This window comes from Mugil cephalus, chromosome 7 (genome assembly GCF_022458985.1).
Source record: "Mugil cephalus isolate CIBA_MC_2020 chromosome 7, CIBA_Mcephalus_1.1, whole genome shotgun sequence".
Classification (NCBI taxonomy): domain Eukaryota; kingdom Metazoa; phylum Chordata; class Actinopteri; order Mugiliformes; family Mugilidae; genus Mugil; species Mugil cephalus.
The window spans coordinates 11,248,831-11,270,323 of record NC_061776.1 but is presented as its reverse complement, the minus strand read 5'-3'; the positions used below and the strand labels follow the sequence as shown (position 1 = coordinate 11,270,323).

At 42.2% G+C, this 21,493-nt stretch overlaps 2 protein-coding genes across 4 annotated transcripts; one reads left to right on the top strand and one right to left on the bottom strand.

Annotated features, from left to right (window-relative positions):
• Positions 1–370: 370 nt before the first annotated feature.
• Positions 371–11,117, top strand: sec62 (SEC62 homolog, preprotein translocation factor). The gene is made up of 8 exons (XM_047589008.1): positions 371–444; positions 4,556–4,664; positions 5,519–5,624; positions 6,829–7,036; positions 7,409–7,504; positions 7,592–7,652; positions 7,735–7,854; positions 7,927–11,117. The coding sequence occupies exons 1-8, from the start codon at positions 409–411 to the stop codon at positions 8,466–8,468; spliced, it is 1,278 nt and encodes a 425-aa protein (XP_047444964.1). The 5' UTR covers positions 371–408; the 3' UTR covers positions 8,469–11,117.
• nadkb (NAD kinase b) lies at positions 10,339–21,483 on the bottom strand. 3 transcript variants are annotated; one of them, XM_047589007.1, is made up of 12 exons: positions 21,320–21,483; positions 20,351–20,644; positions 20,158–20,241; positions 19,390–19,519; positions 17,742–17,850; positions 16,985–17,070; positions 16,770–16,872; positions 16,522–16,694; positions 14,072–14,171; positions 13,765–13,922; positions 12,074–12,156; positions 10,339–11,967 (listed from the first exon to the last, which is right to left on the bottom strand). In XM_047589007.1, exons 2-12 carry the CDS (start codon positions 20,641–20,643, stop codon positions 11,808–11,810), a joined length of 1,479 nt encoding a protein of 492 aa, XP_047444963.1. In that variant the 5' UTR covers position 20,644; positions 21,320–21,483; the 3' UTR covers positions 10,339–11,807. The 3 variants fall into 3 exon arrangements, with proteins under 3 accessions (XP_047444963.1, XP_047444962.1, XP_047444961.1); XM_047589006.1 differs by having other exon boundaries at positions 21,336–21,483; XM_047589005.1 differs by lacking the exon at positions 21,320–21,483 and adding an exon at positions 20,789–20,820.
• Positions 21,484–21,493: the final 10 nt, after the last annotated feature.

Below are 21,493 nucleotides of genomic sequence, written 5' to 3'. Positions count from 1 at the left end.
TTATGTTCATAAAATAATGAAACTGACACAACTATGTAATTTCCCCAGCTATTATGTGGGGCATACAAAAACTTTCAATAATCAGGAATTTGGTGGCCACAATTTAAAAAAAAAAAATAGATTTATTTGAAATTAATATGCAATTTCCAAAAATGTTGTATCATTGAAAAGTGAAAAAAAAGTAATAATCCAATAAGAATGTCGTGCCTGTTTGCTCAGTAAAATCCAGGTCACGATTTACTTTATTTTATTTTTTTGACCAGGCAGTATATTTCAATTTATCATTCCCAATCTACAATCATGTGAAGAAAAAAATAAATTAATTAAAAGTTTTGGTCCATGGCAAACGGCATTCTTGTAGTCTCGCGAGATTACATTTGGAGTACGGAGGAGCTGAGTTGGAGGATCATGGCGGAGCGCAGGAGGCACAAGAGACGGGTCCAGGTAACATCACTGAATATAGTGGGAGAAATACTCGCCCTGCAAGTCGAAGGGAGATAAATAAAAAAAACAAGCCCTGATGCCGGATGTTTCTTAACGGCGGCATCCGCGTATGGAGCCGTTAACACGCGGCAGATGAAGGCTAACGGTAGTTAGCATTAGCATTAGCTGGCTAGGGAAAACAAATGTCCACTATTTGCATCTGAGTAACTCCTTTCCGACCTAATTATTGGCTTAACTACAAGCAGCACCCAAAATCGGTTAAGAGCATATGCCAGCGTTGTAATATTTTTCTACTGAGTTATTTCTTTTGTCATTTATTTTTTTAAGTGTTCATCTTGATGTGCTGTGAAGGTTTGGTGGCTAAGCTGCGTCAGCTTCACTCAGACGTGTTTACATAACGTGTGGCAATCTGAGGGAATTTAATTAATGAGTCCACACTGCATCATCTGCGATATAAATCCCAGGGCTTTTAGTAGCCAATGCACTGTGCCAGCGGGAATTTAGGTTTCGGGCAAAGCAACAGTTTATGAAGTGGTTACAGGTCCCTTCGACTTGTGTTTCTCTCCAATATATATATTCTTATAAATCAAAACAACAGTCTTAATTGTTTGATGTGTGGATCCCAAACTTTAGCCAAAACGATAATACACTTTCTGATGCGTTTTTAGCCTTCATAGCTAGACACTAGTGGTCGAAACTCAGCCCAATAAGACAGTCAGACTCTTGTTTGAAGCTGAATGTGTGTATGTGCCAGATTCATTGTGTGCTCCTGGTTTTTGTTCAGACAGTAGCTAAGGCCCAGTCTGATCCAGTTTTAATTTTGATGCTTTTTTTTTTTGATCGCATCGGACAAGACACAGAACAAATACTCAAAATACCAGTATTGCTTAACAAAAAAAAAAAACAACGCATTATTGGACCTGTGATGTTGAAAGATGAGGCTATGTCTGTGACATTTTCGCTTTCTTTGCTGTAGCAGTTTTTAAGCTGCAGTTTGATTGGCATCAAGCAGTGCGAGTATTGTATAATTTCCTGGTAGCATAAAACACTTGTGTATGTCAGTTGTCACACTGTATCTACCCAGTCTGTATGTAACCTGGAATTTGGACGCAGCCAAAGTTGTGGCGTAAGCTGAACAGTTTTCCGTCCAATGTGCTGAAATTGTAAATGACTGAATGTGTGGAATTTTCTAAGGCCAATGTGGTGATACACACACACACTTTACAGTTCATTAGGCCCTCTATTGAAAATCAATGCGTTTTAATATGTTCAGTTTATGTTGGATCATTTTGAAGGATGTAATGTGCATGTCATAAATTAAACCTACTGATTATAATAGGGTTTTCCAAATAACAGGAACACAAACCACGTATTACCTCACATAACCTCATATTAAGAATTTTTTTTAATATTTTGCTACTTAATTTGTGTAACAGCAGAGTTTATGTTGCACTACAAGCAAACCCATCATGTCCATGTTTTTACTCCGTGTGCCAAGTGTGTGTTTAAGTTCAGTTTAATTGCAACACATACTGTTATGTCATTTATGAGCCACCATTAACCAGCAAACTCCCTACATTACGAAACAGTTGTCGCCTGTGTTGATGTCGTCCCTTTGTGTGTTTTATTCTTTTACGTATACCATTTAAATATTGAAACAAGCCTGAAGCTGTTGCGTGAATGTACACAGTGAACCAACAGCCTGATTCAACATTTACGCCTTAAATCAATGAAGCTGGACTAAACATTATCAGAAACACATGTCGGTCTAGAGCTTCCAGGCCGATCTTGAGTTTTAATCAGCGCAAATGAAATTTTAAATCCTGCGTACGGGAAGGAAATGTTTCAGCGCTGTTGCATGTGTGTTTGCTTTACTGACGTGTTCCTGCAGCTCTTTGCATGCTTGAGTTTGCATAACAACTCAGAAGCCTCCTCAGATCGCCATGCGTTATTACACTAGAGTTGTTTCATTTTGTGACATGATTATTGATTATCCAAACATAATTTTCCAACCCTGAAGGGCAAACGTGTGGCAGTCGATGCCGAAACGTTTTCTTTTGAAAACTTTGTCTCGGGGTTTGTAATTTTTAAATTCAGATTGCAGATTCAATTTTGCAATGAGTGAAATGTTATAGAAAGTAATTAGTATGCGCTGAAGGAAAGCAACAGAGCATTTTTCACTACCTAAGTTAGTTTGGTAGTGAATACACGGTGAGAGGTGAGACTGATTCAGAAGCGTCGGTTTCATGTAAAACTCTCACAACGTGGTAAGTGTGAGCGCAGCAACGACGCACGAGGTGGTCATCCTGCATCAGCGAGGTCCGTCGCATCTAACGGGCAGAAATTTACCGAGCAGATGGTTGCCTCCAGGTTCCAGCTGTCCGAGCTTTTCTGCAAAGCACAAAGAAATGGGCGAGGAAGTGGGGTCAGAACAGAGGTAGTCTCTATGGAAGCTGTTCCTCTGATGTGGAAACAAAGCTATAAGTGACTCACCTGTGCACGAAAACCTCAAGGAGAACTGCGATGGCAGCAGGTGCTCTGGACTCGTGGCTTTAACAGAGAGCAGTTTGTTTGCTGCGGGTTTTCCATTTTTTTTTTTTTTTTGCAGAGGACTGTAGATTTAAAGGTCCTGCGCAGTTAATCCTTCAGCAATCAAGACAGGTAGATCGCATGGACAGCGACAGGGGGGCTTTCCGTTTAGTGGTCTTGTGTAACCGAGCTGTGTGACTGATACCTGCTTCTTTAAACAAAGGCTCGTTTGATTGGCTCCGTCTTCATTGTGCTGCGGGCCAGAGCCAGGTCGACTGGATGAAGCCACACAGAATCTCAATGTGTTGATAATGGGCAGCAGACTGTTAGAGGGAAGAGTTAGAGGACTCTTTGTCTGCACTTTATATAGCTGCTTTTGCCACGTAGACAAACATTTTTTTTATCTTCCCTCTAGTGAAGATGGCCAATATAATATCTTTATTAGTGTTTCTCTGAAGTTCAGTGTCGAAGACGCCAACATCGCTTCAGATCAGAGATGCTCTGTCAAGTTTTTTCTCACCAAAATGTCATCCATGTCCCAATCCAATTTTTAAAAAATAATTAGGTGCAATAAAAATCAAACCAACGTAACCCGATAGGTTTGGCGCTTGAATGACTCTGCAGTATATTAGTACAAATGTACCTGCCTCCAGTCTGGTCCTTTCAGTAGAGCCGCCTTCGTTGTGCAAAATAGATAAAAGTAAATTAGTACAAAGTATATTGGCTCCTATTACAAAAAAAAAAAAAAAAAAACTGGCAGCACTGTAAAGTATTTGCAGACATGTTTAGTCACGTTCGATTGGCCCCCGCACTGTTCAGTTGATCCGTACTAATATTACTTTTCTTTTTTAAAATGTGTGGTAGACTTATTTGAGTAAAGCCAGTATACACCGATCAGGCATAACATTATGACCGCCCGCCTAATATTGTCACGGTCTCCCCAAACTTTTGTGACTCATCAGAGAATGGACACGGGCCTTGTCCCGGGGGCGTCCTGGTGTCTGGCAACAGGATGATGTTAGTGGGGGCCTTTGGGTCCTGTAGGGTTGAAGGGAGGGGTCTCTGTGGATCAGGCTTGTTCCAGTTCACCCCACAGATATTTGATCAGTTTGAGGTCTTGTGAATTTGGAGGACAGGTCAACACCTTGTGCTTGTGGTCTGGTTGGGTGCTACATGTCTAAGTAACATCACCATGAATGCCAGGTCCAAACGTTTTCCAGCAGAACTCTGTATTGTCACAAGATGGTGAAATTTACTTCTCCTGACAATGGTTTTAATGTTGTGGCTGATGTGTATATTCATAGTTTTAGTTTTAAAAAGATGGTGTGATGTCAAATGGTCTAACACCAAATATTGCTAAAAAACAACTCAGTGGCAAAAATATTTTCCAGACGAATGCCAGGCCCAAAAGTTTCCCACCGGAACATTAAATTATCCCGGGATGGTCAGAGTTATTTCCTTCTCCTCTCTGTGGTTTTAACGTTGTGGCCGAGCCGTATAAACGGTAAAGCATAAACGTCACCAGATGAGAGGACTTCACCGACCGATGCTTGTCTCTGTGTGTGTTTGCCCGATCGTGCAGGAGGTGAGCGAGCCCACCAAGGAGGAGAAGGCGGTGGCGAAGTACCTCCGGTTCAACTGCCCCACCAAGTCCACGAACATGATTGGCCATCGAGTCGACTACTTCGTCGGTGAGTGCTCAGCAGAACGCAGACCAGACAGTTGTGTTTTTTTACTGGGCAGATGGTGCGTTTGATTTTTATCACCGTAAGTGAAACCAGCCGCGCGTTGCATCACTGCCTCCGGTGTTGCCACGTCGCTGAAGAGCTGTCGCTGTCGCACACAACAAATGTTTCTGCTGCAGTTTGCAGAGCTGCCGCTCCCCCCCCACAGTATTTATATTTGTCCTGTTCTGTGGCACAGCTTGTCAGTTTTGGGAAGTGATGTTTACTCAGTAGTTGAGGGTGGCACAGGGCATGACTGCTGAGGTCAGCTATTCCTCTCATCACCATCACCATCATATGACCTGACAACCGCTCCCTAAAGTAGGACTTCTAAATGAAGGGAGTTATTGTTAAAAAAAAAAAAAAAAAAACTGTTCCTCCTGCAGAGGCATCTCACATTAATCTTTGGCTTGTTTCAACCTTATAATTTGTGTCAGCTCATTGTTCTCAGCTCTCCAGAGTTACAGTTCACGCTCTGCTCTCAGAGCGTAATTTAGTTTTCAGAGGGGACACTGGGTTCTGCAGCTAAACAGATATTACTCTCCAGAGGTAAATGTGATGTTAGTCTCTAACTGCTGCAAATGAGCAACACATTCACCTAATATATATAATGTCTAGTTACCGCTGCCTCTGAGGGGGGAGAAAATTAATTACTGCTCTATTAATGTTAGCACATTTACTTCATCTAACGCCCGTATCATTCATGAATTAATTCACTAGACATTAAACTTTAATGCAAAGCGTTTTATGCTGATTGATGACAACACGTTTTGATACCGAGGCCGGCGCTAATCACTGCCTTTCTGTGTCTCTATATTTAGCCTCGAAGGCTGTGGACTGTCTGCTGGACTCCAAGTGGGCCAAAGCTAAGAAGGGAGAGGAGGCGCTGTTCACCACCAGGGAGTCGGTGGTGGAGTACTGCAACAGGTCAGCTGTGCAACACGCTCTGCTACACCTCTGGTATTTCTCATAAAGGAGGTATCCCATGGACCGCAACAAACCAACCATTAATTATTATTTATAGTGAATGTGGTTGCTATTTATTTATCTCAATTAATTATCATTTCCAGAGAAAAGGACACCAGAAAATATTCACAATGTCGAAGCTGGAACCAGAATAAAATGTTTAAATTATTTGAATGATCACAGGATGATTACAGAGTGTTTGATTAAACCTCTACTCGTGGCTGGGGATGTGCACCGATAAGATTTTATTGATACCGACGAGATTCTGCTTATCGATCCAATTCCCTTATCAATCCCTCCTGTGAATTTTTGGTCTAGAAAAAGTAGGCGTTCGTGGTTTCTAAACAAGATAAGTAAGAAAACAAATAGGAAATTGGTCACTGGACCTTAGCACTGATTGTTTAACACATGGCACTCATATTATTATTTAATATTTAATGTTGTGCTTCGTCATCAAATGCCTCACCACCAAATTACATGTTGTGCTGTTACAGTCACTATAACTTTGGCCCGTATCCGTCTCTCTGCCATTGCGTCTTCTTTGTCATCACGTGATGTGAATGACGCGTGTTACATTTTATGGCAGTGGGCAAACAACTTTTTGGGTGCATTACCAGGCTGGGACGTAAAGGTTTGGCATGAAAAATATCGATACGTGGAATCGATAAGCATGAAGGCTAATGACTCGTACCTCAGGCTGCTTTCATGCATAGTTTGTTGCTCAGACACTGGGACAAATCAGGAGGAGGGGGTAAAGTGGTTGATCTCAAACTACAAGTAACAAACAAAGGTTTGTTTTTTATGTAGAGAGAGAGAGAGAGAGATGTACAGAAGGTGAGCTTGATTGACAGAGGAAGAGAGAAACAGACGAGTGTAGTTACTTTTCTGTGAAATTGGTTGAGACTTTTGAGTCGAGATGTGATACAGATCATCAAACTTTAGTTAAATGCCACTACTAGAGGATGAGCAGTAAAAAATGATGGATAAACATGTGAAAACATTTATCTGCCTTTATAAATGGACCCAGAAGGCGTTGAATAAGGGCAACTGGACTTCTTGTAGAATTGTCTTGAAGACGTTTCGCCACTTATCCGAGGAGCTTCTTCTGTTCTGTTGACTGGTGGGAAGTTGAGGTTAAATGGATGTTCTCTTTCTTCCCATGTAGACTCCTCAAGCAACAGTTCTTCCACCGAGCTCTGAAGGTGATGAAGAAAAAACCAGAGAAAGACACCAAGAAGGAGAAGGAGAAGGAAAAAGAGAAGGAGAAGGAGAAGGCTAAGGGCGACAGCAGCAAAGAGGAGGAGAAGAAAGGGAAGAAGGAGAAAGAGAAGAAGAAGGAGTCTGATGCTGCTGAAGCCAAGAAAGAGAAAAGTGTACGTGACTGAATACTTTGAACCTCTGAAGAGGAAACTGAGATTTCTCAGCTCATTAGTTGATTCATTTCCCTTTCTGCTTTGCCGTCAGATCATTTTTCTCTGTAGCTTTAAACAAAGTGGCCCTGGCTGCCCGAAGCTTTGTGTGTTTGTTTTAAATTGAAGCCTTGACCTAAGCTGATCTGATCGGCCTTTTAACCTGACAGCAAATAGGTGGATATTGATTTTTCTGTACGAGTGTAGAGACAGATCCCAGAACATGTGTGCTTCTGCATCCATGAAGAAAAAAAATAGCAAATTAACACTTTACAAAAATAGTCCAGAAAGGTTTTCTAAGATGCAGATTGGATTTCTTTTAATCTGACCCAACAGGATGACAGTCCTGGGTCCCCCAAGAAGAAGAAGGAGGTGAAGAAGAAGTTTAAACTGGAGCCTCATGAGGATCAGCTGTTCCTGGATGGAAACGAGGTGAGTTGTTAAAGAAAAAAAAAAGAAATTGAAGTTTATGATCCTGGAAAACCAAGAAAACCTCTGACTCATGCTCCTCTCCCGTAGGTGTACGTGTGGATTTACGATCCTGTTCACTTCAAGACGTTTGCTATGGGTCTGATCCTCGGTGAGTCACCGGGGAGAAATCTTATAAAGTGCTGTTGAACACGAATTGAATCTGATGACGATTTATATTCTCTTTCCATCAGTCATTGCGGTGATAGCGGCCACGCTGTTCCCGCTGTGGCCGGCTGAAATGCGTGTCGGTGTGTACTACCTAAGCGTTGCGGCCGGCTGCTTTGTGGCCAGCATCCTGCTTCTGGCCGTCGGTGAGTAGCGTGTAGCACGAGCCTCTGCTCGATTTTTAACTCGGCCTCATCCACGGTTTCATCTCTCCTCAGCCCGCTGCATCCTGTTCCTCATCATCTGGCTGGTGACCGGCGGGCGCCATCACTTCTGGTTCCTGCCCAACTTGACGGCGGACGTCGGCTTCATCGACTCGTTCCGGCCGCTCTACACCCACGAGTACAAGGGGCCGCGAGCCAACGACAAGAAGGGCTCGGACAAGGCCGACGAAAAGGACGACGGCGCCGCCTCCGCCAAGGCTCAGAAGTCGGACAGCGACGAGAAGTCGGACAGCGAGAAAAAGGACGGCGACGACGAGGAGGAGGAGGAAGAGGAGGAGGGCAAAGAGGCGGGGCCGGGGGAGAGCAAAGAGGCAGAAGGGGACGGATCGGACGACCGCCAATCGGACACGGACAGCGACCGCCGGGAGGACGAGGGCTCGCAGCACAGCAACGGAAACGACTTTGAGATGATCACCAGGGAGGAGCTGGAGCAGCACACGGAGGAGGAAGAGGAGGAGGAGGAGGAGGAGGAGGAGACACAAGAGAGGGAAGAAAGGGGTGGGAGTGAGACTAAAGCTCAGACTGCTGAAACATAAACTTCTTCCAGCCCCATCACTCGACTTCTCTCTGTCCTACCCTCCCTCCCTGCTGTGATCCCAGGACCTGCTAGTCCGGTCTGTCCGAGGCTCCACCAGAGAGGCTCCATCTCTTGTTGTTGAGATCTTCCACTAAACAGTACCGGGATAGACGTGACACTGAAACGTTAACAGCTACGACAATGGAGAAAAGAAAAAAAAGTTTAAAACTAGGCCTTATGGTGGATTTGATTCCTCCCACCCAAATGTTATTTATGTCAGAGATGAAACCGTTCGCCTGAGGAACCCATCAGACCAGCAACAACAACAACTCTGACGGAGGATCTCGTTTTGGTTCATTGTGTCATAAAGTTGTTTTCTTTCTTTCTTTCTTTTTTTTTTGTTCGACTCAATATGTTTATTTATGTCCCCTGTCATTAGTTTTATTTGGATGTTCTGTGTGTGAGATCAAGAAGATGGAGGAGAGCAAAGACGTCCACCTGACCACTAAAAGATGATTCAGAAGAACTATTTTTAAGTTTTTCTTTCAGCTCCATGGTGCTGGCATAATCATTGTAGTTCTGGACAGTAAAAGCCCGATCTTCTTCTTTCACTTTTTTTTTGTGGAGCTCGCTTCACATCCCGCTGAAACGCCAGCTGGTCTGATAGTTTTCTCAGGCAGCGCTTAAAGCGAAAACGTGTCGCCTCTGAACCCTGAACGTAGCAAGATGGACCAAACCCTGTAGTTTACTCCAAGGAAACTAAAAAAAAAAAGAAATCGACCACGTTACGGCGGCTGCGTCGAGTGTTTTGGACAGCGGAGCAGTACGGCTCTTTGAGGTACTCGCCATCTTCAGTTTCTTTTTATAACGGCTACAATCATAGTGCAATCCTCTACACACGGTGTGAAGTACTTCTAGTTCATGTTAATTAATGTGGGACTCATCTTTACGAGTAAATGTGAGCAACTGGGACACAGCTGGCGTACGTAATTTCTTTTTTCTTTTTTTTTTTACACACATATAAACACTGTCAGTCAAAAGTTTGAAGACACCTTCTCATTCAGTTCAGTGAGAAAGTGTCCAAACTGTTGACTGGTTGTGTATATATTAAAAAAAAAAAAAAAAAAAAAGATGGCTGTACAACTAAAGCTACAAGACCTGAAAAAAAGAACGAGATATAAAGTAAAAAACGAACTCTAGTGCCAAACACAGCTATCGTTATGCATGTGGATTCATTTTGGAGAGCGTGAAGGGGAAAAGAAGTTTTTATTTATTGTTTTTTTTTTTTCTTTTAAATTCGTTCATTTTGTTACCGCAGTGTCAAAACTCCTCAAACCTTCCACAAACAAAAAGACAAGGAAAAAAAAAAAAAAAAAAAAAAAGCACAGCACAACATTGTTAGTGTGCAGATTAACAAAAAGATTTCTGGTCTCAATGAAACCGATTTAAATAAATGAATAAATAAATAAATAAAGTAAAATGTTCGCACCAGACTCCAGTCAGTCCCATCTAGTGTCGCACAAACCGGACGTACTTTCTGAATCCAGCCGACGTCCGGCAACCGAGGTCCAAGCTGTTCCTTCCGGCTAGAAACGTCGTAGATGCTCTTTTTAGTATTAGCAAGAATTATATTTAAGTATAGAAATGTATCATTTATATATGGATTCTATTGATATATCAAATATATGCATACAGTACTCGCAGTTTAAGGAACTACAAAAGAAGCTTTTCTTTTCTGTTAGATATTATTTTATTCCCCAGAGTCTCTATTTCTCTTTTTCTATGTTCATCTCCTGGTTATTTAAAGGAAACTTCTGGGATTAGGAAACAGTTAGGACCCTCTTAGATATCAGCTTTTTTTTTTTTTTTAATTATTATTATTTTTTTTCCAAATGTAAAGGTCTGGTTGTGTCACATCCGTGTTCCTCTCACTAACAGCGGTCAGTCATTAACCTGAAGTTAGGAAACCAGCGGCTTGTGTAACACTGACGTCGACCCCCCCGACACACACACACGATGATAAAATAATTTTTTAATATATTCCACGCAGCTTTCTGTACAGCTTTTTTTTTGTTTGTTTGTTTGTTTTGTTTCGCCCCCTAAAACCAAACTTCTCTTGTCTGTTTTAAGCCGTTTGTCTGCTGTAACCTCACCAAGGCTTGTAGCTCTCGTTGAGTTTCTTGCGCCACAGCGTTGTTTTTTTTCAGTGTCTTGTTTTTATTTTTTTTTTCTTCTTCCTCAAACAGACAAAGTACTCCTCTGTTTTCTGAGCTGCCAGTGGCAACGTCTGCATAAGCATTATTCACAAAAGAGAGAGGGGGGAAAAAAAAAAACACACACACAAAAACAGATTCTCCCAGTTGTTCTTGACTGTTGCACAGTATCGGTCTGTTGTATATTGTAGTATTATTACTCTCTATGCTGCTGCTGCTTCTCATCTCATGTTTCTTGGGGGAAATAAAAATGAAACTGTTAAAACGTCGATGTTTTATCTCTGGTCAAAAAACTGTGTCTTTTGATCACCTAGTTGTCCACATTTGGATCGATATCATTCTCGAGACTGTCTCCTGTAATATTGGAGTATAATTTAATAAAATAAAAAAAAAAATTAATTGGATGTCTGGAAATATATCTGTATCTTATCATTGCAATAAAAATATAGAAAGCACACGAGTGTTGTGACGGCGCCTCTTATTTTGTGTTGGAATTAATCCGGGGTTGGTTCATTGTATCAGACACACAAAGATCAAACAAAAACTGATTTATTTTACTGCTTCCTGCAGCATCCTTTGATAATCTGACAGTTTATCGATCATGAAAAAAAAACGGCAGATTTTTTTTTGTTTTTACTCGTTACTACTTCATGCATGACTGGAATTCAAACAGGCAGGAAAAAAAAAGCCACAACACGTACAGACGCAACATTTGAGGGGCAGAAAACAGTCGTCTTTGGTTGACTCGGGGAAATACATAAATATCACATAAATATCACATTAAATAAAGCCGTCCTACATTTCTATATGTACACATTTACACTTTAAGGTTGGATTTCAGGTTCATCAGTGTGTTTTTCCTCCTAATGAGCTCTTGACAGTAACATCTTCATCTTATTGCTCTGACGACTGAGTCAAACGTTTTTTTCGTGGAGAGGCTCATCCTTAAAACTGCTTTATTACGTGGTCAGGTTCTTCCATTTCTAGGTGAGTCGCATGCGTTCTCCCCGTGTGTGCACTGGAATGTAATGGGACTAAACTACTAAATTAAATGTATGATTGCTGTCCATGCTCGTCATGGGATCAGCGTAAAGCCGATGAGTCCCAGTCCGGTGTTTCCCTGAACTCAAACCTGATCCCCGTCGTCAGTTCTCCGTGTCCGAGGAGTCGGAGGCGTCCGCGAGCCGGGCCTGCCTCTTGCGTACGTTCCAGTGCAAACACTGAGCCAGGCTTTCAAACCAGTCGTACACCAGGTCGTGGCAGCAGATGGACGGCACCGGGTAACAGGACGTGGTGATCTTAATGCTGCAGGGAGACAAATGGACGGGAGAATTTAACTGGATCTGAAAAAAAAAAAATAAAGAATCTGTATTGAAACGAGTAACAAATAATGGCGGGGGATGATCGTTACCAGTCTCCGTGCTGGATCTCTTGTCTCTTCCGTCCGTCAAACGACACCCAGGCCATGTTCCTGGCGTCGGGGGACAAGGTGATCTGTTTCAGGGGACACGAGGACAGACTGTAAATCTCCACAGTGTTGAAGCTACAACATCACTGGCTCTTTATCAGTTTGAGTTCTAGCCTTTCTGAAAAAACACAAAACAAACTTAAACAACACCTATTTAGGCCAAAATAAATGAAATGCTGTTAATGAACATTTTGGAGCTCATTAATGGTCTTTATCTCTTTTGAAAGTAAAGACTCTGGAGTTTTTATCACAAAAGTCAGAATCAAGTGGTGTTGTTCTTGAGTTTGTACACAGTTAAAAAATAAGATGTCTGTCTGAATTTTTGTGTTGGCTGAACAGTGTAATGATTTTATCAATGAAATAAGAATAAAATGACATATTTTATGCAGCATTTACACAAACACAACTCGTGCACAGAGTCCTGATTGGTTCAAAAAAGCTGCTGCCGTCCCACATCTGACCCAGAGGATAATTAAAGGGTTAACCTGTAACTGGAGGATGTTGTTTTGATCTCGTTTCCCCACAATAAGAAGTGATCTAACGAAACAGTAATGGCCACAGACTCCAGAGTGGAGGTGTCGTACTTTGAGCTGAACGTCGCTGTTAAACCATTTAACATTCCTCCGGGTCGTATATGGGAGCGGGAACCAACCAGAGGCTTTATGCGGCATAAATATATAACTTTCTTCTTATTTCATCGATAGAAGCCATTATAGGGTTCAACCAACACATTTTTTCTCCTATTTTTTTTTAACTGTGTGCCACTTTGGTGACTCTTGAATACGACTTAGAGTGATTCTGACTTTTGTGATAGAAACTTCTTGGATTTCAGAAGAGACAAAGACCGTGAATGAGCTCCAAAATGTTCATGGACAGCATTCAGTTTACTTTGACTAAGTCCTAAATAGGTGTTTTTTTTTTGTTTTGTTTTTTAAGAAGACTGGAATAAGAGGTTAATAGACGTAATCAGTTCTACTTTACCCTGCTGAAGGCTAAACATTAGATCGACAGCACTGAACAAAGTACAGCTGATGGAAATGTCACTAGTTTTCTCATGAAGCTGAGCTTTGATGAAACAAAGGAAATTATATTTCATCAGGACGGGCTGACGGGAATAAAAATCGTAGAGATATTTCATCCAGAACCTCTCGTCCAGAACTCGCGTACAAGTCTAGGGACGACAGAAAAACGTCTGATAGCTGTCGAGATATTTCAGTTCGGATCTAACTGATGGACGCAGCCACTAAACTGTCTCATGGGATGCGAAGGACAGAAGATGCAGCCCAAGCAACTTGTCGTACTGCAGGGTGGTAAAAATGAGAACAAATAAAAGTGTAGAGCTTCTAAAGCAGCTGAAACTAATCACTGACTGCAACAGTATCATATGCATTTTATTCTTAACACCATGTCTAATATCATAATGCTGCACCAGCGTATTTTGTTCAGAACCAGTGAACCACTCCTCTCTGCTGCTAAAACCATGTAATTATTACTGTGTTTACTGTCATTTACTTTGTTGTGTATACCTTCCTACGGCTTTACTGAAGCCCTCTCTTATCGTCATTATCTCAATCATGATGCAAAAACAATGGCCTGAACTAAGTAACTAAATTATGTTCCACCCTCCTTCTTACCATGAGCTCCACCCCGGCGGGGACCACGATCGGCCTGAAGGAGAGCGAGTGTGGGCAGATGGGAGTGACCATGATGGCGGGGACGTTGGGGTGGATCATCGAGGCTCCCGCTGCCGCTGCGTACGCTGTGCTGCCCGTAGGCGTGGACACGATCACACCTGGAGGACAGAGACAGGGAGGGGGAACATTACTGATATTTTAGTTCCTTTGCGTAAAACTACGAAAGCTACGACAGCGCTTCTCGGTGTTTGTGCTGGAGCTGAAGCACGTCGAGGCAGGTCTAAGCGCAGGGCTCGGTCTGCTTTACCGTCTCCCTGCACCGAGGTGATGAGTCGACCGTCGAGGTACAAGTCGACGTTGGACAGGTAGGAGGACGGCCCTCGATCCACCACCACCTCATTCAGCACCTGCACACACACAAACAAACACGCACACATGAACCTCAATTAAGATTAAAACTCTGCTCTGAGGAAACAAAACTCCACCAAAGCTGCACAATCCTTCAAATCTGGGTGTGTAATGGTGATATGTGACCACGTGGAATTTGCATAAATCCTCTGTTTATGTCCTTATATTACTGTAGAGTCACCACACGCCACAAATATTCTCATGTGTTTATGTGGCTGTGCACAGTATATGTGATCAAAGAGGCGTTTAAAAAAGGCAACTGGGCTTGTAGTTTTTAAGAAGACGTTTTGTTGCTTCATCAGTTCTTGTCCCATCAGTTCATGGATTATAATGACCTGCATGACTGAGAATCTTCACAGACATATGGTGCATGTGCTATAAATGTGAATTAGGCAACTTGTAACAAGAAAACTCAGTTTTATTAACATATAACTGAATGACTTTAATGAAATGGAAAATGTTTATAAACACTAATAAAAAGTAGACATTTCTGTGGAGTTAGAATAACTCTAGTAAGACTTAACATTTAGCATTAAGACTGTGCCTCTATGTATTTTAACATCCACACGGTGGCGCTATTTACATCTAAACTGATCAGTCTCTCCTGGCTCACGGTCTCGTGGTCTGAACAAAAATTTAAGATCCCATTTAAGAGCTAATTAACAATTGAACCTAAAAAAAAAAACTAAAAAATACTGAACATGATCCAGATTATATAACTACACAACACTACAGCCGTCCCACAAATCAAATATACATGTAAATAGATTCTGATGGATACGCCCTCTGTGTATAATTCCCTTTCTTAAACAGTTAATGAACTCGATAAACGCAATCAATCATCCTCCAGCAGACGCGGTGCATCACCGTCCCACATGACAAGTGGAAACTACGAGCAGACCTCCACCGTACATGTTCCACACTTCAGTCTGTCACACAGCGCCGAGCTGTGATGTCTGGCAGATGTACTGACGTCAGCTGAGCCCAACGCAAACCTCCTGCTGGAAGCAGCAGACGTGATGTAATGCGAGGTCGACCCTGGGCTAGGGGACCACAACCATCCGTCACTGTCTTTTATCGACGGGACAAAAAAACCTCGGGGTGAGAGGAAAGAAGAGAGGGCTGCGCTGTGTGTGTGTGTGTGTGTGTGTGTGACTGCTGCAGTGTGGCATGTTGTTTGGTTACACAGTGTGTCAGACTGAGAGCGTCAGGAATCATTAATATCCATTCGCCGCTGACTCCATCACTGACGCCACAGTCTCCATGGCAACTGGCTCAACACAACCTCACAACATCCGACCTTCTTCTCCCGAATCTGCGCCCAAGCAGCTTTATTATGACTGTCGCCACGGCAACCCAGCTGATGTTCCCTCGCCGAGCCATACGCATGTATGCACACACAAACACCGGCCCCGCGACCGGAGAGGAAACGGCGCACGGAGCAGTCAGAGCTCCATCACCTTAATGGATTACAGCATCACTTCGCGAACGCGATCCCAGTTAGTGCAGTCACACGAGTCCACTTTGACCAAATATTTACAAGAAACGTGGAAAGAGAAAAACTTAGGATGGGACTAAGAGATCTCAGCCGCCGAATCTTCAGAACCACCAATCAGTCGGAGAACGGATTAAGAAAACAACAGCGTTGTTCTTTGTATTTACTCTTACGTGACCCTTTGTTTCGAGTAAATCTAATAAAGTTAAACATAGGACACTGAACTCCGGTTTCCTCCCACCTCCAGAGACATGCTCGTTAGGCTGTTTGGTGACTCTAAATCGACCCTAGGTGTGCGTGTGAGTGCCAATGGTTGTTTGTCTCTGTGTTATCCCTGCGATAGACTGGTGGGACAGGCTCCAGCAAACCCCCGCGACCCTGCTGAGGATTAAGCGGTTGTAGAAGATGAGATGAGATAGGACACTGAAAGAGGAAGGAAAAGAAGTCTGAACTCTCCAAAGCAGATCTGCTCCATAAACACACTGAATCACAGTTGCTCCACACACACACACACACACAGTCTCTCTCTCTCACACTCTCTCTTTGACCACATAATTTTGTTTTCCTATGTTCAGTTAACTTAATTACCCATGACTGGCTCTCGTTCCAACAGTGGCTCCCTCTGTTGCACAAACAAATCTGCAACATCCAAAACTACAAACTCCACCATAAACGTTTCATCAGTTCATCAGAAACCCCTCCCTAATAATAGACACTTCCTTGGCACTGTGAACTGAAAATGAACTTGCTGCATCTTTTGTCCTTTAAGTAGCTCCTGTGGTAGAACCCAACTGTACATCCACAAAACCCAAAGCGCGATGATCTGACCGGTTCAACAAACACCTTGTCCTCACCTGCAGCTGCAGGGTGACCTTCCCGGCCTCACTGTTGGTGTGTCCATGAGGAGGGAGCCCGTTGTGCTCCTGCTCCTGCTGCTGCTGCTGCTGCGGCTGCTGTCCGGTCCTCTGCAACATGTCCTTCACCACCTTCACTTTGAGACGGCTGCGTAGAGTGATGGCCGCGTTGCCTGAAAGCCCGTAGGTACACACGTTAACAAAAAAAAAAAGGAAGACGAAGAGCACAGCGTTATTTCACAATTTACCTTCAAACACTTTAGCCACTTCAGTCTTGTAAGACTCAAACTTGAAGGGCGTCAGGAAACCCAGAGAGCCGAGGTGGAACGCCATGACCGGAGGCACGCTGCCCTGCAGAAACAAGAATTCAATTCAACCGCTCTGGGTATATAGTTTTATCTTTTTTTGTCTTGTTTAAACTATTCAAGAAGTTCAACAGCTTAAAAAAAAAGAATCATGATACCTGGAAGAGAGAGGAGGCGTAAAGTAAAGTCCCATCTCCACCCAGACAGATAATGAGGTCGATGCAGTCAGAGATATCATCGTAACCTGAAGTCACACAAAGTCTCTGCTTCATTTTACATTGTTATTTTCACACTAATAATCTAAAAATGTGATATTTTTTGTTTTCTGTTCAATAAAAAGTCCTTGTTGGGAGCCACAGTATGTTTATTCATCTATAAATACGTGGAAATGAAATGTTCCCATCCAAATAAAGACAGCGACACATCGCTCTGTTTACTGTTGTCTTTGTTGACACTGTGCTGGCCCTAAAAAATACTGGAAACCAAAGCACATGGTGGCAAACCTCTAGTTATAACCTCTATTTACTCATGGATATAAACAAGACAACAGGTATATGCTTTATTTAATCATTTAATAATCTGAAATTTACTTTAAAGTATAATCACGTGCAAACTTTTAAAGTATATATATATATATATATTTTTTTTTTTTGGTATTTTAGCCTTTATTGACAGTCAAGTGTAGAGAGATGGACAGGAAATGGAGGCAGAGAGAAGGGGGAGACATGCAGGAAAGGATGCCCGATAGGGGGCCTCAAACCGGGGCTGCCTGTAGACGTGCCCCACATGCAAAGTTTTAATTCTAATGATTTGTTTTAACATTAAACTATTACTATGTATCTTACTTAAAGTACAAATGTCTATGTCAACATTAATGTTAGTGTCTTTTTACTGCAGGACACTCGGGAGACTCACCCTCTCTGAAGGTGCAGAGCTGATTGCGGATGGAGCCGAACGCTTCGTCTTTCGACAGCGTAGCATCATCGGCGACCTTCCTCTCGACGTACACCATCATCTGCTTCTCCTGACACGCAAGCACATGATTTAGCGACTGCAGCCAGAACACACATCTCTCAAAAGTATGCTTTTGAAAATGAAGCTGAGGGTTTTCCAAACATGTGTAGCTTAGTATGACGGTGTTTGCGTGGAATGCAAATATGCGATGTTGCCGGCCAACTCTGACAGTCTGGCTTCACAAAGTACAGCTTGTTTTGAAAACATGTGGTGAAAAGGTGTCGTAACTGAGACCAGACTATAACTCTCCCCTTCGTGTCTGGACAATTTCCTGGATTCTTTTTGTCAAACCTTGTTTGAGGTCAGTACCACAAATGTTTCAGTGTACACTCTGTTCTTTGGCATATTTATCTCAGCTGGAACATGGTTTTACTTAACTACACTCTGGGGACTAAACTGTGACGGAAATCACTTGGAAAAGTGTCCAAGATACAAACAGCAAACGAACACAAAAGTTTCTAGGTGCTCCAGAAAACAAAATCAGAAAAACGAAATCTTGTTTTCTGTTCCTTTAACAAAAACTTAGATTTATGACTTGCAGATTGCAGATCAAGATTTTAAACTGAATGTCCTAAACTCAACTTAAACAAACTGTGTCTGTGTTGAGACCTTATACTTATTATACTATGAAAAAAAAAGCACTGTAAGCTCTGTAGGTGTTGCTTCATAAAGTAAAATCATGACATGTCTGCACACCAGGACTTCATGCACATAGATTTCAGGCCAAGCATGTTAGATGGTGATAACACACATCTGGGTTAGACTAATAATTAACAAGATGTAAAAAAAATTCACAATTACAAGGACATACGAAATCCATAAAAAAGTTTTCCTGTTCTCCCCGTGAACCAAGAAGCCTTTGCAGAGGCCTTATCAGGCTTTTGGGGATTTCCCTTCTGACTTCTGACGCAGATTTCCCTTATGTTATATCAGAGATTTTTGTGCCTGCAAAGAACCACAGAAAATAATAGTGCTCCCATCTGCGTGTTTCCTCTCCGGTCTTTTCCACCATTACTTAGATAGCATCTGTTTGTCGTCATGTAACATATTTGCATAAAGCCCTAGTAGCTAGTTTATCGCGCCCTCAAACAAAGCTAATGCAGAGCTGTTGGTTCAACACGACAGTAAACGCAGTGCTCAGGTCTAGACTGCTGCAGAAAGCTTACTCACTAACATTATAAACGGTTTAAATTTACCTATAATTATGTAAGGAAGCTGTGTTTTCATTTGTTGGATTCATGTGATCTACTGTTTTTCTCCGCTAAGTTCCCACAGGACACTGTACTCCCAGTTTTATCCACTTGCTCAAAGCCACTGCTCTCCTTTTAATAACACAGCGGACAAACATAAATGTAAATGTGCAAACCTCTTAGAAGTAATGTATTACTGATGTTTGTATGAGACGTGTATAAACAATTTTATGTCGTGAACTGTTTTTGTATTATTTCAGATCTTCCTCCTGACATCACACATTACATCATAACACAGACTTACTATGAAACATATGTTATATGCAAACGTGAAATACTTCTTATACTATGTCCTGTACCTCCACTAGAAATGTGCAGAGCTCTTTAAATGGCTCAACCAGACTCTCATCTCTGATTTTCCTGATGACCAGAACATTGACCGGAGGTTTATTCCAGGTGAGCCTCTGGCTGGCCGGGTCTTGGATGTGCCTAGGACACATACAACAGCCAAAATCAGACACAGATTTGAGAAGACAAACGCGAAATGCAAGCACAACACTTAAACACAGCGCTGTATCTCAGCAGTGTGTAATGGAAATTAAAAATCACACTGAAATGAAATTTAAAGGGTCAACTTTTATCTAATCACAATATACTTGGTTTGAATCCTTACAGACTTCAAATGAAGTCAAATCCCAAACTGATTTCATGCCCGAATTAAATGAAGAGTATTCCACATTCTTTTAGCTGAGTCATTCATTAACTGCCGTGACACGACGATGTAACGTCTGTTTAGTGCGGGTCAAATTCCAAAGACAGAACACAAAAGAAATTTGCCTTCCTCTCTTCCCATTTTACCATTTGTTCCTCTCCTTCTTTGCGTGGTGGACGGCAGGCATTGTGCAGATACTTTGACTTTTGTATCAGATCAAGTCCTAAAAAATTTCTCTGAGATCAGGTGACGACAAGCATCTGCAGTCTGTATCATGAGCCTTCCCATTTCATGTGACATCCAATCACAACAGTTTGTCTTATCTCTCACAGATACACCAATCTTTCTGAGTCAATGTCCAAACAAACAATTTGTACACATAAAGTCTGACTCATTCAGATCCCCCCATGCTTACATGACTGAAGTTGGGTTGGGAAGAATACAGGCTTTGGGTCCGAAGTGAGTGGCTGGATATGGTCCATGTAGAAAGTGTGCTCTTCTGTGAGTAGAAAAAAAAAAAGTGCAGTCAAGTTAATATCACGTCATGTCCTCAGCAGCAGAGCTGTGACAGTGGCACGGCGGACCAGCTGGCAACCTGCAGTGCAAACCTCTTAGGAGAGCTTTCCGCTGTGTCGCTCGTCGAACCAGAGGGCTCTGAGTGCTCGTGTTGGCCTGGCAACCTCCGTCGCTCAATCTCCCACAGCAGCTGTTCATGACCACCCCCCCGTCGCTGCAACCTCTTCCCCTCCCGCCGTCTCCTTGGTGACTTGGATGGGTGCTCCCTGTGCTTGGAGGGTCTAGCTGACTCTGGCAGCTGACCGGGGGGTCCTGAGGGTCGCACCATGCCTCTGTCCGGCACTGCCAGGGGCCTCGAAGATGGACTGGTTTCTGAATTCTCCATTCTGCAATGAAACGACATTGAAACCTATGTAAACAATATTTTGACAATTTAAGAAGCTACCTGTGAGGTGATGGTATGAATATTTAGTTTGATAATTGAGTTATAATTTATAAAGTTAAAATATACCTAACCTAACCTAACATACCTTAGTTTAAAGTTCATAGCTGTCATAGGAGTCGGTTTTATCTCCAAAATATATCATTGTTTGTGTCTTAAAAGGTACAGCAGCAGTGTAATTAGTTAAAACACAGGACTGACTCATAAATGAAAAGTAAAAAACAAACACAAAAAAAAAAAACAGGCTTTTAAAGAGAGCTGCAACTGACGGTCACCATAGTTGCCAATTATTCCCTGTAAATTATTATTATTTTTTATGCAATAAAATTGTTTTATCGTTCAACGTCGCGACAGATATTTCACTGATTTGTTTATATATCTGCACATTATATAATACAATACGAACAGCACAATTAAATTACCTCTAAAAGTTAACACTTTATCTATAGCACTGACCTTGTGAGACTATAGTCTGAGTTTAATATTCTAATGGTATAAAAGAAGCCAAAAAACACAAACAGCTCAGTAATAATTTGTCTCAGCACTGATTTGTTGACAGCTAACGTTACCTAGCAATAGCTAACTAGCTATTAGCGATTAGAAACAGCACAGACATTACCTAAATGAAATCTTACTTTGTCACAAACAGGTCAACATGCCTGTATCGATACTAGTTCACGAAGTGTCAGGTGCATTTAGACACTGCTGGAGGATTATTTAAAGCCAGAGCTGCTGTCAAAGTGTACAGACATTATTTAACAGAACAGGACCAGAGAGGAAGTGACGTTTATTT